At 45.9% G+C, this 12,261-nt stretch overlaps 1 protein-coding gene across 1 annotated transcript in view; it reads right to left on the bottom strand.

The window, feature by feature from the left end:
- Positions 1-1,881: 1,881 nt before the first annotated feature.
- The window catches only part of LOC311197512 (bMERB domain-containing protein 1), a gene marked incomplete at both ends in the record, with an annotated part of 35,984 nt that continues 25,604 nt past the window's right edge, over positions 1,882-12,261 (bottom strand). Inside the window, 4 exons of the mRNA XM_084271278.1 lie at positions 1,882-1,994; positions 3,224-3,306; positions 4,832-4,946; positions 6,968-7,041. Of these exons, the coding sequence (XP_084127404.1) occupies positions 1,882-1,994; positions 3,224-3,306; positions 4,832-4,946; positions 6,968-7,041 (385 nt within the window). The remainder of the gene's footprint in view (positions 1,995-3,223; positions 3,307-4,831; positions 4,947-6,967; positions 7,042-12,261) is intronic.

Here is a 12,261-nt window from a genome sequence, read left to right as displayed (position 1 = left end):
ATGTGCCTTTAGTGGCACTGAGCATCTGCCTCTTGTCTCCAGGGACAGACAGTTCCCAAAGTCTTTGCTGGTACCAGCCAGTTTCAGGTGGCTGTTGTACTTCACAGAAGCCAGTGGGCACCTCTCCCCCTGTGTCCCCCCTTACAAGCAGCTTTGCCATGAACCAGGTGCTGGGGAGCATACAGCAGGTACTGACAGCCCCAGAAGCCCTAATGTGATGCCGTCTGCACCACAAGGACCCAGTAACTCTTAGTGACTGCTTGGGCTCTGACAGGTTTTATTCTTTCCCATGTCTTTGGTCAGGGTGAAGCGCCTCCTGTCCTGCTGGAAACCTCTGTGGGATCTCTACACCTTCAGGAACTGGGTGATGTAGGGTGTCTCCAGTGAGTCTGCAATACCAAACCAATTCTGGAAGTGCTGGTGTTCCCATCGGCCAGCCCGATGCTGGGGGTTGGGTTTTCTTTGCACAAGAACATCCTGGGTTGCCTCACAGGGCATCTCTCTCCTTGACCCTTCACAAGACATGTCCTCTGTTGCTGTTTATGCCTCTTGGGTAACTGCTGATCATTCCCTGTTCCCTGCAGCGTGGTCCCTGTAATCCATGTGCACCCATCATTTTGCTGGCGTCACAGAGTGGGAATTCCCCTTGGAACACTTGGGGTTTAGGAACTCTGCTCTCTCCTTTCCAAGCCTGAGATTCTCATGTCAGATCCATGTACATTTATGTCACTATTTACACCTATCACAGAACGTTTATATGGAATACCATCACACAGACAAACCAGCTACTCACAGCTAATATAGACAGTAGATTCCACAAGGCTTAATCTGCATAGAGACCAGAAACACATTAAATGGTGAAACACAGGTAAGTCTGTCTGTATTTCCCTTAATTTTAAACCCATTTTGTGTAGAATGTGATCATCCTACTTCACACACCCACTTCTGTGTTTGTGTGTCTGACCTGTGGTCAGTTTGCCTCGGTGGCTCATGTCTTCCTACGCTTGGTGATGTTCCTGTGGGCATGAAATATGCAGGTAATAATCGTTTCAAGCACTGGTTTAAATATTAGTTATATTTTGTCTTCTGTTCTCCTCCAGCAACCTACCAGTGGTACATAGTCTCATACTGCATCTAACTTGTACTGGTGGACAAAGCTCTGGGTGAGTATTTCTCTGACTCGTGAGATGGAGAGCAAAGAGCAATGGCACAGCTTTGTACTATGCCACCTGCTTGCAGATGACTGTGCTGTGCTTGCCAAACCTGGAGCAGAGATTTACCTTCCCTGGTGCAAACAATATGAATTTGACTGGAGTAATTCAGAAATCAAATAGGATATTAAAGTCTCTCTCGACTTGCAGCATCCTTGTCGCTGATCCTCATTCTTTAGGGAGAATTGAAAGTGGAAACTCCACAGCAAAGTAGTTGAACGTCACCCTGGTTTGGCAGGTACTTTGTACACAAGGTGAGTTACCCTGGAGTTGCTTCATCCATCAGTTGCACTATGTACAGCAGCAGTATGAGTGCTGTTTGTCGGGGAAAGGGTACGACACATTCTCACTGAGTGGTGGCCCGTTAGAACTGCCGGTTTACACCTTATGGGATGAAATATCCCCTCTGGAGTCACTCTGATCACTGGGGTGTTTTGTTGACTATTACAGATCTTTTCTGGTCACTGGACAGCCACTATATAGATTTCTTTTGTTTTAGGCATGCGTGTTGAGTGATCCATGCAACAGTGAAGAACCTGCCATGGCACATTCCACATACTACTGTTGTACCAGTCGCTCTCGACTCCGTTAGCAGGACGCTGCTCGTTCCCCTCACCCTACAGCTTCACTCAAGGACAACACCTGCAGACAAACGTGGCAGGAGCCAGCGCTACATGATGCTGCACTGCGTGGCCCCACAGCAATCTTTGATAATGGCCAATCCTGCTTTGGCAATGGTGGGCTTGCTTGGAGGAGGGTCTGCCTTCTTCTCTGCTGGGATGCCTGCAATGTTCAGAACGAGAAACCGTTACACCCAAGAGCTGCTCAAGCTATTTCTTCCTCCTCCTGCCTCAAAGAATGCAAGCCTTCCCTGCCCTCCCCATCCCCTGAATCTTTTACCTCTTGTTTAAACAAAACACCTAAGCTTTGGTGGTAACCCAGCCAGAATGTGGATTCAAACTGCTCAGGAAGTCTTAGCTCAGAGGGGATGGAGTTGCAAGGGGCTGAGGAACCTGAACATCTCAACAGGAGGGGAAACCTCAGGCACCTTGTTCACTCCAGATGTCCCAGGTCACGGTCACAGGGTCAGGTAACAGGTCCTTCCCCACAAAGTCATCTTACTGAGTTTAAACCCCAGTGACTAAGAGCTGAAGAACAGAAATATTGCTAGCATTGCTCATCAATTTGGATGCTGTCATTAGAAGAACAAGATAAAGGTAGGTTTTAATTTTTAAGGGTGAAAAGAATTTTTAATGTGCTTCATTTAAAAGCAATGAGGTGAAGTAAAGTAACAAGGGAGAAGAGTCTCGCTGTGACTGAAATGATGTAAATAATTACTGAGGCATCTTAAAAATATCTCTGTCAGCCCTGTAGTGCAGTCATTCTGCATAGCCCTGGAAACTCTTCAGCAAGAGCTGGGCTGTGCAGAATGGCAGCATGTTTGGGTACAGGCCTCTTCAGCTGGTAGACTGAATTCAGAGCTTGGTCTGAGACAGGTCAAAGTGGATCTGTTAACTAAATTTTGGAGATTATTCAGTCGTTTTATCTGAAAGCTGCAGCTGAAAGCTTCCAAGGGATGAGGCAATCTGCTTAATTTCTGAGAAATTAGTGTGCGTGTGCAGTTCTGTCCAGAAATGGTTTGGGCTGAGGTGATGGAAAAGCCTGTTAGTGCTGGCGAGATGTAAGACCTCTGGGGCAGCTGTGGATGCGTGCGGCCTCTTCACTGAGTTCCCATCTTGCCTGCAGTAAAACAGGCAACCTTTGCTTCAGGTATCTGAGCACATTCAAAGCAATTTTAAACTGGTCACAGATTGTTTGGGTTCAGTTTTAAGGGGTAATTTGGCTTCTGAATTCTGTGGCCAGCAAGTGCTGACAGACTGTCTTGTTTCGGGGTGACTTAGCTAGCTTAGCCTTGCTTCGGGCAGAGCCAGGCCCAGCACAGGCCTCTCTTATCCAGCTGTCTCTGGAGTTTTTCCTATTGTTCTTGGGTTTGGTCATGTTCAGGAACTCACTGTTAGGAGACTGTGTTGCTTTGTCTAAGGGTTTTAACTTGGTGCGAAGGAATTCAGCCATCTCCTTGTCTTCTTCTTTCTCTCTAGTGGAAAAAAGGAAAATAAATCTGTTACAGAAATAACAATGTTTCCTCTGTAACCAGGACAGTAAGAGCTGGAGTAGATAGGATCAAATCCCTAGCAAACAATTAACTTTTTTGTTCTTTTGAAGAAATCCTAATTTTGCTGCTTATTGAAAAGCAAAATATTTTCCGAAATAGAAACAGTAACAAGCTGACTGCAGGATTAGAGACTCATGATATTCCCTACTTGTCAGACTTAAACCATAATGCATCACCTATTTTAGGCTGGCGTTTCCTTTACAAAGTAAAGCAGAGGTTGCATATTGCTGCAATTGTCCTGCCTGTTCTTAAAGGCCTGCTCAGACAAAGGTCTGGATCTCACAGCGTTCTCCCTTCAGTGTTTGCCACGCCAGGCAGGTTTCCCTTGGCCTGAAGATGATGGCTTTAGGCCCCAATGAAACCAGTTGTGTTGCTCACCTTGGCTGTATCTGCTAATGGCATTTCCATGGTGGTTTCCTCGGTGTTGTGTAGGTAAACATTAACACCGAGTGCACGGATTGATTATTCCAGGTCAGAGGAAAAGCAGGCTTGCTTATCAAGGGTTTTAAAGACAAGCCTGCGGCTCTGCACAGACAGGAGCTGACACTAATGTATGCACATCTGCAGAGGGCCTGGCAGTGCTTTCAGCAGCCTACAATTAGGCTTCTGCATTGTCTGGCTGTTGCGGAGGCTTTCGCGGCCTGCAGGCCGCACCAGCAGCTGAGGGCTCTGGAGTAGTTGCTAGCTCGGGCCTCCTGCCAGCTGCTGACTCCAGCCAGCGCTTTGATCAGCTGCAGGACTCTGGCAAGCTTTCCTCTAGCTTGCCCGCTGCTTGCTTGGAATTTAAACGTGTTGGAAGAGATACTGTCATTTAGGATAAGTGGACTGATGGGCCTTGAAGCTTCGGGGCTGAGACAGGAAGGAATAGTGGAACTCTGGCTGTAGAGAGTTGGGATCTGGGTGCAGCAGCCGGAAGTGAACTTTTGAGGAAGACCACAGGTTTTCTCAGCAACTTGGGGCTAAGGTACCGAGCTGAAACCATTCTCAACTCGCTTATGTTTTAGGTTAAGTAGACTTGTTAGTGATTGCATGCTCTCTGTTTTTGAGAGGGTGAGAATAGTAATAAAACCTGACCACGTAAATACCTTGTGAACAGAAAAAGCAGATTTTAGGTGTCTACAAATATGCCCCTTGTAGAATTGCATTTTGCCTCTACTTTTCATGCCATGAGGATCCTCTGGAAGCAACAAAAATCCTTTGTTTTGATGGTAAATGCCCAGACACCAAACCCTGCTGTAGTCACGAGATGGCCAAATCGTTAATGGGATCAAGAGACACCCAAGTGCAGGAATCTGCTTTTAAAGTTCTTCCAATGGAACTGGGAGGAGGCTTTTAATGTGTAAGGTGTTTTATAGGGCCGATTCTCTGCCACTTTGTCACTTACTCCAGTGCAGGTTATTAAACTGGTGAAATCTCACACAGAAGTTCAGTTGCTTTCAGTTCTTACCGTAATCTCTCCACCTCTGCATCATCAACAAGAAAATCCCTTTTCTGTACCAGTCTATGGATCTTCTGAATCAGTTCATCCTCTCTTTGTTTCTCCATCTTTGTTTTTTCTTTTTCTGGCCAAAAACAGAGAAACTGTTACTTTGGATTCCAGGGAGTGGGGCAGGGGGTAGCCAGTGCCCATTCTTCAGACCCAAACCACCCAAAATCCCAGCACATTCTGGTCACTGCCTCTTTTCTCCCTTCCTCTTGCTGCTGTTGTATTTGAGTCTAATGGTCTGGAGAGACTGGGGCTTGCCAACCCAACTTTTAACGTTAAATTGCTCTGCAAGGCACAGCTCTGATTTGTTTTTTAAAAGCTTTGGTAAGGAAACAGTTCGGGATGCTTCACCGAAATCTGTGATACAAACTCTCTTTTGCCTCAGGGGAGATGAGCCCATACCAGAAGGAACCATATCTCCCACTTTCATGGCATTCTGGCTCCTGTCACAATGCTTTTTTCTACTCCAGTAAGGCAGGTGAGCTGTGAATCCACCAAACAGCATCATTCGTAAAATGGGGAGAAATAAGCAGAAGTGCTTATTTTCCCTGTGCTTAAAAATCTGAATGCTTAATGTGTGTGAACTGGCCAGTCTGTAAGGGCTGCTTCATTGCAATCACAGATTATTTCTGTGATCCCTGTGAAAGATGTGCCTGTCACAAACCCAAACTCCTGAACATTAGGGATTACAGAGCTGCAGTTTAAGGCTATAAAGCAAATGTAGTTAAGACAGGAATCTTCAAACCTAGCAAGCGCGGCAGAGAGAGAAAGCCAGAGGCAAATCCCAGCCCACGTACTTCCTCAAGAAGCTGAAAATGTTGATTAGCTGAGAAGACACTTCACCTTAAATCAAGAATTCTGGGTTTGAGCAGTAGAAACACATTTGGAGAACCATAAAATTAAGTACAGGAAGAGTTGTGGTAAGAAGGGAGAGTTGTCTGCAGTCTGATGCAGCTGAGCTAAGTTATGTCTGCTGACTGAACTTAAAAGATATTTTAAACAGGTAAATAAATCAGACATTTGAAAATAATTGTTTAATACAGCTTAATTTTGGATCATAGGCTTTGGGAATTTCTACAATAAACCCATTCGGTAGTGAGATAGAAACACCTGACTGCATTTTTGAGACAATGAACTCTAAGTCTCAATCTCAGAAAGTCCTGCTCCTTAGAGAATTTTAAATTACAGTCTGCCAGGAGCAGAGGCAATAATCTGTAGTATAACATGAGGCTGATTTGTCTGGGATCTATTTTCTGTGGTTTATCTTTTAGAAATGATAAAGGAAGGTGGTGCCTGACTGCTATGAATATTTCAAGACCTCTACGTTGTTACCTATGGAGAATTCCTGTAATTAACACTGAATTTGCAGCACAGAAAAAGGAGAATGCTTAGAAATCACTGCTTTTTCTTGCATTGCCTCTTACACCTATGGAGCAAAGGATCTGCTCTCACTACTGAAGGCAGAAGGTACTTTCTACTTCCTTCCAATCTATCCTCTTCACAGATTGAGATGTGCTCTCCCATGACACCTTTCCAGAATGGACCTGGCTCTGGAAGGTGTTTTGCCAGGTTAGGCACACCAGTGCTTAGCTCTGTGCATGCCAGCAGCTTCTTTAAGACAAGAGCATCCTTCTGGTGAGCGGGTGAAGAGGTGGTGCTGCTGGAGCTCACTGAGTTTTGCAGAGTGCAAAGCACAAACTGCTGCTTGTGGATCTCTGCTTAAGTCTGTGGAATGGAAAATTTTCTAAAAGGTTTAAGAAAATACACCAAAAATTTAGTAAATGTTGTTAGAAATTTAAAATGTGGAAGATTATGAATCCACATTTAGGTGAGTGCAAAGGGAGGTGGAAAAGTTCGTGCACCCCTGAGAACGTACGACCTTGGAGTAGGCCCATTTCCCATCTCATGAGTGACCTCCTCTCCCTCCTTCCTGGGAGGCAGCTGTCCTTGAAAGCTGCTCAGTGAAATGGGGTAAGCGAAAATATTGGTAACCAAAGGAGAGTCAAAATTTGCCCTTAAGAGGTAAGGAGCAGCAAATTATTTCTGAAGGGCTCTGTAGGCCGCGCAGCACTGTACTCCGCTGGAGATAGCCATTACCTGGGATTGCCACCAAATTCTGCAGCTCTTTCTTAAGGTTCATAATGTCTTTGCAGAGCTGGATGTCATCCATCCTGCAGAAACAGAAAAAGTATCATCAGAGGCATGCACACCCCATTTCAAATCTCCTCTGGCTGCAGGACAGCGGCCCCTGCGTGGGACCTGTGCGTCAGCTTGAAGCGCAGAGATTTAACCCTGGGATACTGACACTAACACACAGCAAAAGGTACTTCCATTGTAAATGCCTGTTGGACTCTTGTTTACTTGTCTTACTGGGATCCAGTCTGCATGCATCATGTCTGGCACTGCTGAGTATTTCCAGTGCATTTTGCTTTCTTGAGTGACTGAACGTTCTGGAACAGGCACCTGTGTATTTAACAGTCCTGAAAATGGATTGCTGTGCCATGCTGCACATGCTGGGGCACCGGTCTTCCCTGGGGAAAAGAGCAGGGGTGACAAGGGAGGGGCAGCAGAAGCCATTATGTTATTTGGCACCACCAAGACAAGGTTTATATTCCAATACCAACTTTCTCTGTGACCTTACCAATAACTGAGCCCTGATACTAAAGATCTGGAAACTGTCATCCTAGTTTGGCATCTAACTAGTCTGAGGTCTTGTGCCTTGGGTGGATGTCTTCCACGGCTGCCATGAGTGCTTCAAAGCCCTGGTGTGTGCAGAAAGCCCATTAATGTCAAAACACAGAAGACAGATAAAGAAAATAAAAAATAAAACCTGTAACATCAGCAGAAACAGCATTTTTGGTCCTTATTGAAACTGATACCTCTCCTGAGAGCTGCTGTACTGAGTTATTCCCCTGGAAACTAGGAAACTTCAGCATTAGTCTCCGGGCAAATGTTTCATTCTAATGCCTCGGCCTTACTGGCAGCCAAGGCTCAGGTGTTGGCTCTGAGGGCTTCCAGTTTGAAATCACATCCTGAGGAACACAAAACCAGGCAGCTTTTGTGATTAACTGTACGTTCTTTGGCTCAGATGTCCTTGCTCACAGCTCTCCCAGGCCTCATTTACCCATCCTGTGCCTGAAGGGCGGGTTGCCGGCTGCCTGCGCAGCTGGAGTGCTCTCAGAACACGGGTTGTCACAGTGCTATTTCCACAGAGGAAACCCAAGAGACTCGAGTGTGTGGATGTGGGAGCAAGTGCACGCAGGATAATGCAGTCAAATTATTGAATTAAGTGAGGAGTGGAAAAAGTAGGTGTTTCTAGCACAAATAAGATTTTAATCATAGCCCAAGAGCTTTTCTTCTCAGCGCTGCCTCTGCACAGAGCGCAGGTCTCAGCAGGGAGCTGTCCTTCAGCTGCTTCCCTCGTGCTACTAAAAGATGTTGATCCTTTTATTGTTTGCTGCTTTGGTTAACTCCATCCCACCTGTTCAGGTACTTTCATCGTGCTATGACAGCTATTCCTGCTGCCTTTTTACTTCTCCCTTCCCAAAATATGGCAGTGAAATACCTCTGATAATAACCCTTATTGCTGACCTCCTTTCCCTGCTCAGGTGCCACTGTCACCTCTGCTGGGAATCTGGTCTCCCAGCACATACCTGCCTCATCAGACTGACTGTTCCTGGGAAGCCATGCTTCACTGCTCTAAGTGTGAGGACACTCGGAGGCAGAGACCTTCATACTGATTATTCCTTCTTGGGCTCCCCATATTATTCATGCTGATCCCAAGCAAAGCCTGTTTTACTCTTGAGATCTATCATGCTAAATGGTACTGAAATGGCTTCTATCAATTAACAATCTTAAATATTATCCCCTTAGGAGAAGCAGGATGTGAGCAAACCTCACAGCTCCTTATCCACTCAAGGTCCATGGACTTTAGGTGTCATCTTCATATAACCAGTGTTCATCTGTCTGAGGAAGATGACCGTGGTTCACAAAGATGACAGGCTCTTGGTGAGAAGTGTTCGCTATTGAGTTGCTGTATTCCAGTGACAGCTGGGGGTCAGACCCATGGCATACAGAAAGGGTATTCCTTTTCCTCTATCAGGCAGATTGGGCTTTATTCTGGGAAGATCTGAAAGATACTAATTAAAGTACTTACTGTATCAGTTTGGCTCCCTGCCCTCCTCAAGGAACTTTCAGAAGCTAATGTCACTGCTCTTCCCGTGGGACTTCCAGGAATCTAAAATACCACTGGCAGTCTGTTCCCAGGTCAGGAATGCTCAGCAGTCCCTACAGCCCCGATGCGCAATTTGTGGCAGAGGTACCAGGCACATCTTGCAACTGCAGCTGCAGTTCCTCCCATGACTTCAGTTCTTTCTTTAATCCGACTGCAGAGCACAGAGCCAGTAATCTCCACATATTTTCTTAGCATCTCTTTTTCCTGAGACTCAAGCTTTGCTCCTGCCTTGTAACTCACAGGGGAGAAGTAACTACACGGCCAAGCACTTAAGGGCTATAAGAGCTCTGTGACAATCCAAATTCCAAAAGTCATATGCCAGATGACCTCTCTGAAGTCCCAGCTATGTAGGCTAGTGCTTTTGGATGATGGACAAAGACTAAACCCACCATCTGTACCAATCCCCTTAAGCACATGGGCCATCTTTCCTCCCATCTGTGTCAAAAAGCTCATCCATTCCATGGTGCTGATTAGGGGGAAAGAAAAAAAAGGAGATACAAAAAGCTACAGTTAAATGACTAAAGGAGGGCTATGGGACATATTCATAAAAAACACTTGAAGGTTTTATCCATCTGACTTAACAAAAGCAGGAGGCATAAAGCACATCACATGTGCACCAGTAACAAAAGCTGAATCTAGGGCTACAGTTGCTGCCCTGGGCAAGAGTCACCTTGTTGCCCTCAAAGAACAGCAAAGGTAACTCCTGGGAGAGAAAGCTCTTAGAAGGCTATTCAGTCTGCACTGGTACTACGAATCTTCCTTTCTTTCTCCCCTTATGCTCTGGTTTGTGGATGTGAGCAGTTCCAGGATGCCTAGGAGAAGTTAATGCTGCTTCCAAAACAAAAAATCAAATCCCAGTGCACTTCTCATTGGAAATCTAGTTAGTCAGCAGGGTCTGTCTGAGAGCATATTGGTATTAATGTCAGGCCTCTTTAGGAAGTGAAAAGAACGTCTGGGAATCTTAAAGAGAGCAGGAATCTGCAGAGTAGAGAAAACAAAACTCCTCTGGGTCCCCTAAACCTTCTACAGAGCAGCCGGAACAACACGCTGAGCCTAATTCTGCAGCACTTTCTGTCCTGTGTTACCAGTCAAATCCATCAGACTGCAGAAGGCAAGAGCAGTTACAGACTCTTGTCCAGCTCACCTGAGCTGTAACGCTCCCTGTGCCCCGTGCTTTTCTCCAAGGAGCGTGGCAAAGCTGGGTTATTGGTCTGTGCAGAATGCAATGGCCTTTCCCCTGCAGACACAGCACAGGGGACTCACATCACACCCTCCAGGCCTCTCTAAGGTACCTGCAGAGCTGCTCAAGAGTCTGCAGAAAATCTGCAATACATAAACAACCTTGGCTGAACTCGCTGCTCTCTGGAATAAATACTATATTCTTTCCAGTCCCCCTGAAACTGTTTCTGATGTTGTAGGAAAACCATCAGTAAAGCAAAGAGCAGTTCCATTATGTCAGTTGTCCCCCAGAGCTGAGCTTGAAATGTCTGCCAGCAATCTTAAACGCATGAATTGCAAACATGGTAAAACCTTTCTCTTATTAGGAGCCCAAATCCGTTCCTGGAGTAGCTGCAGTAGCATTGAACTAGGGATGGATCCTCAGTGTGCTTTCATGTGCTCCTGACACACTGCTGGCAATTCTGCTTGGCTGTTTCTGGCTGGCTTATTGCAAGAATATGTATGTATGCTTGGAGATAGCACATAAGCACGCATTATTTTCTCTCTTGGTGTTTCAAGCTGTATCATCAAAACCTAAAAGCAGACTCTCCACCCCCAAAAAAGATAAAATAGCTCATAATGAAGAAACAGCACGAGCAAAAGATTCTCTAAACGTGTCACCAAATGACAGGAAAAGAAGTGGGTTGGAAGAGCCTGCAGTGATCTGGCACAGTGACTCAGCCCCTCAGTGTTTCTGTGGCCCAGCTACCAGGAGAATGCTCTGAGCACTGTCATTCCCAGAAGATCCCCAAGTGAGGTGAGAGCATGAGTCACCTCTGCCAGGCACCATCTGGGCTGAGGGGGAGCGGGGCAAGGCAGCGGAGAGGCGACCTCCCGTTCATGGCAGGTTCCGGAGGCTGCGGAGCACCATGGCAGGCAGGATTAAAACAGAAACATTCTGGACTTGGCACAGAAAAACGTGTGTTGTTTCAACAGAAATGATCCCTTAACAGCTCAATCTTCCTGTCATCTTTTCAGCAGAGGAAGAAAAGCCAATTCCCTCATGTAAGACCCAGGTACCACCCAGAGCCACGGGTGGGAAAGCAGCAAAAATGATAGTCAAAGGCAGCAGGAAGATGTCTAAACACTCACCTTAGCGGTCAGCCAAAGAAAAAGAGATGGCCAACAAGTCTGTTGAATGCTTAAGATTCAGGAGTAACAACTATTAATAACAGCTACATAAGCCTCAAAGATCTTTTTCATTGATTTCAAGACCAGCAGAGCAGTTCAGCATGTCTGGAGAGCTGCTGCCTTTGCTGAACGGCTTTCAAAGCTAGAAATAGATCTGTGCTCCCTCGAGCATGTCTGTAAGAGGAAGGCTGAGATTCGTTTGTTTTCTGCTACTGCATTAAAGTGCTTGAAGTTAAAAACGTAGCGTGGTTTTGTTGGTATCCTTCCTCTCTTCCAAGAGGGTCTGCAGGTTTCTTTTAGTCCTGTTTTAATCTATTCCTCTCCCAGAAGTAAGATGCTTGTAATTGCTAGTTTCTGAAGACTTTGAGAGTGCCAGGCTAGGAGATGGCCTAAGAATCAGATGTCATGAGCTGACATGATTACATGTATCTGGAGAAGGTCTCAGTATAGGGATCAGAAGATATCTCCCTGGTAGTGTCACCAAAGAACATGCTGGATGCCCGTCAAGAGCAGCCAGTAGCGATGGACAAGTGTGGGTGACTGAGGTAAAGAGCTGTGCAGAAATAAAAGAGAACTGCTACAGAGCTGGCAGTGTGTTGTCAAGCTGCAGGTTTCTTAAAGTGAGCACTGAGGTGGGGAGGAGGGACATCAGTGGAAGCTGCCTTTGGGGACTGCATGTGCTGCCCGTGCAGTGGGGAATCTGGGATGCTAAAAGCGTTCTGGGATAGAAGAAAATGGGAAGCTTTTGTATGCCCCTCTTCTACATTTGACTCCATTTCATCCCTGTCAACTCATCTTAAGTTTCTTA

This window comes from Gallinula chloropus (assembly GCF_964237585.1).
Source record: "Gallinula chloropus genome assembly, chromosome: 15".
Classification (NCBI taxonomy): Eukaryota; Metazoa; Chordata; class Aves; order Gruiformes; family Rallidae; genus Gallinula; species Gallinula chloropus.
This window is presented reverse-complemented; position numbering and strand designations above follow the sequence as displayed.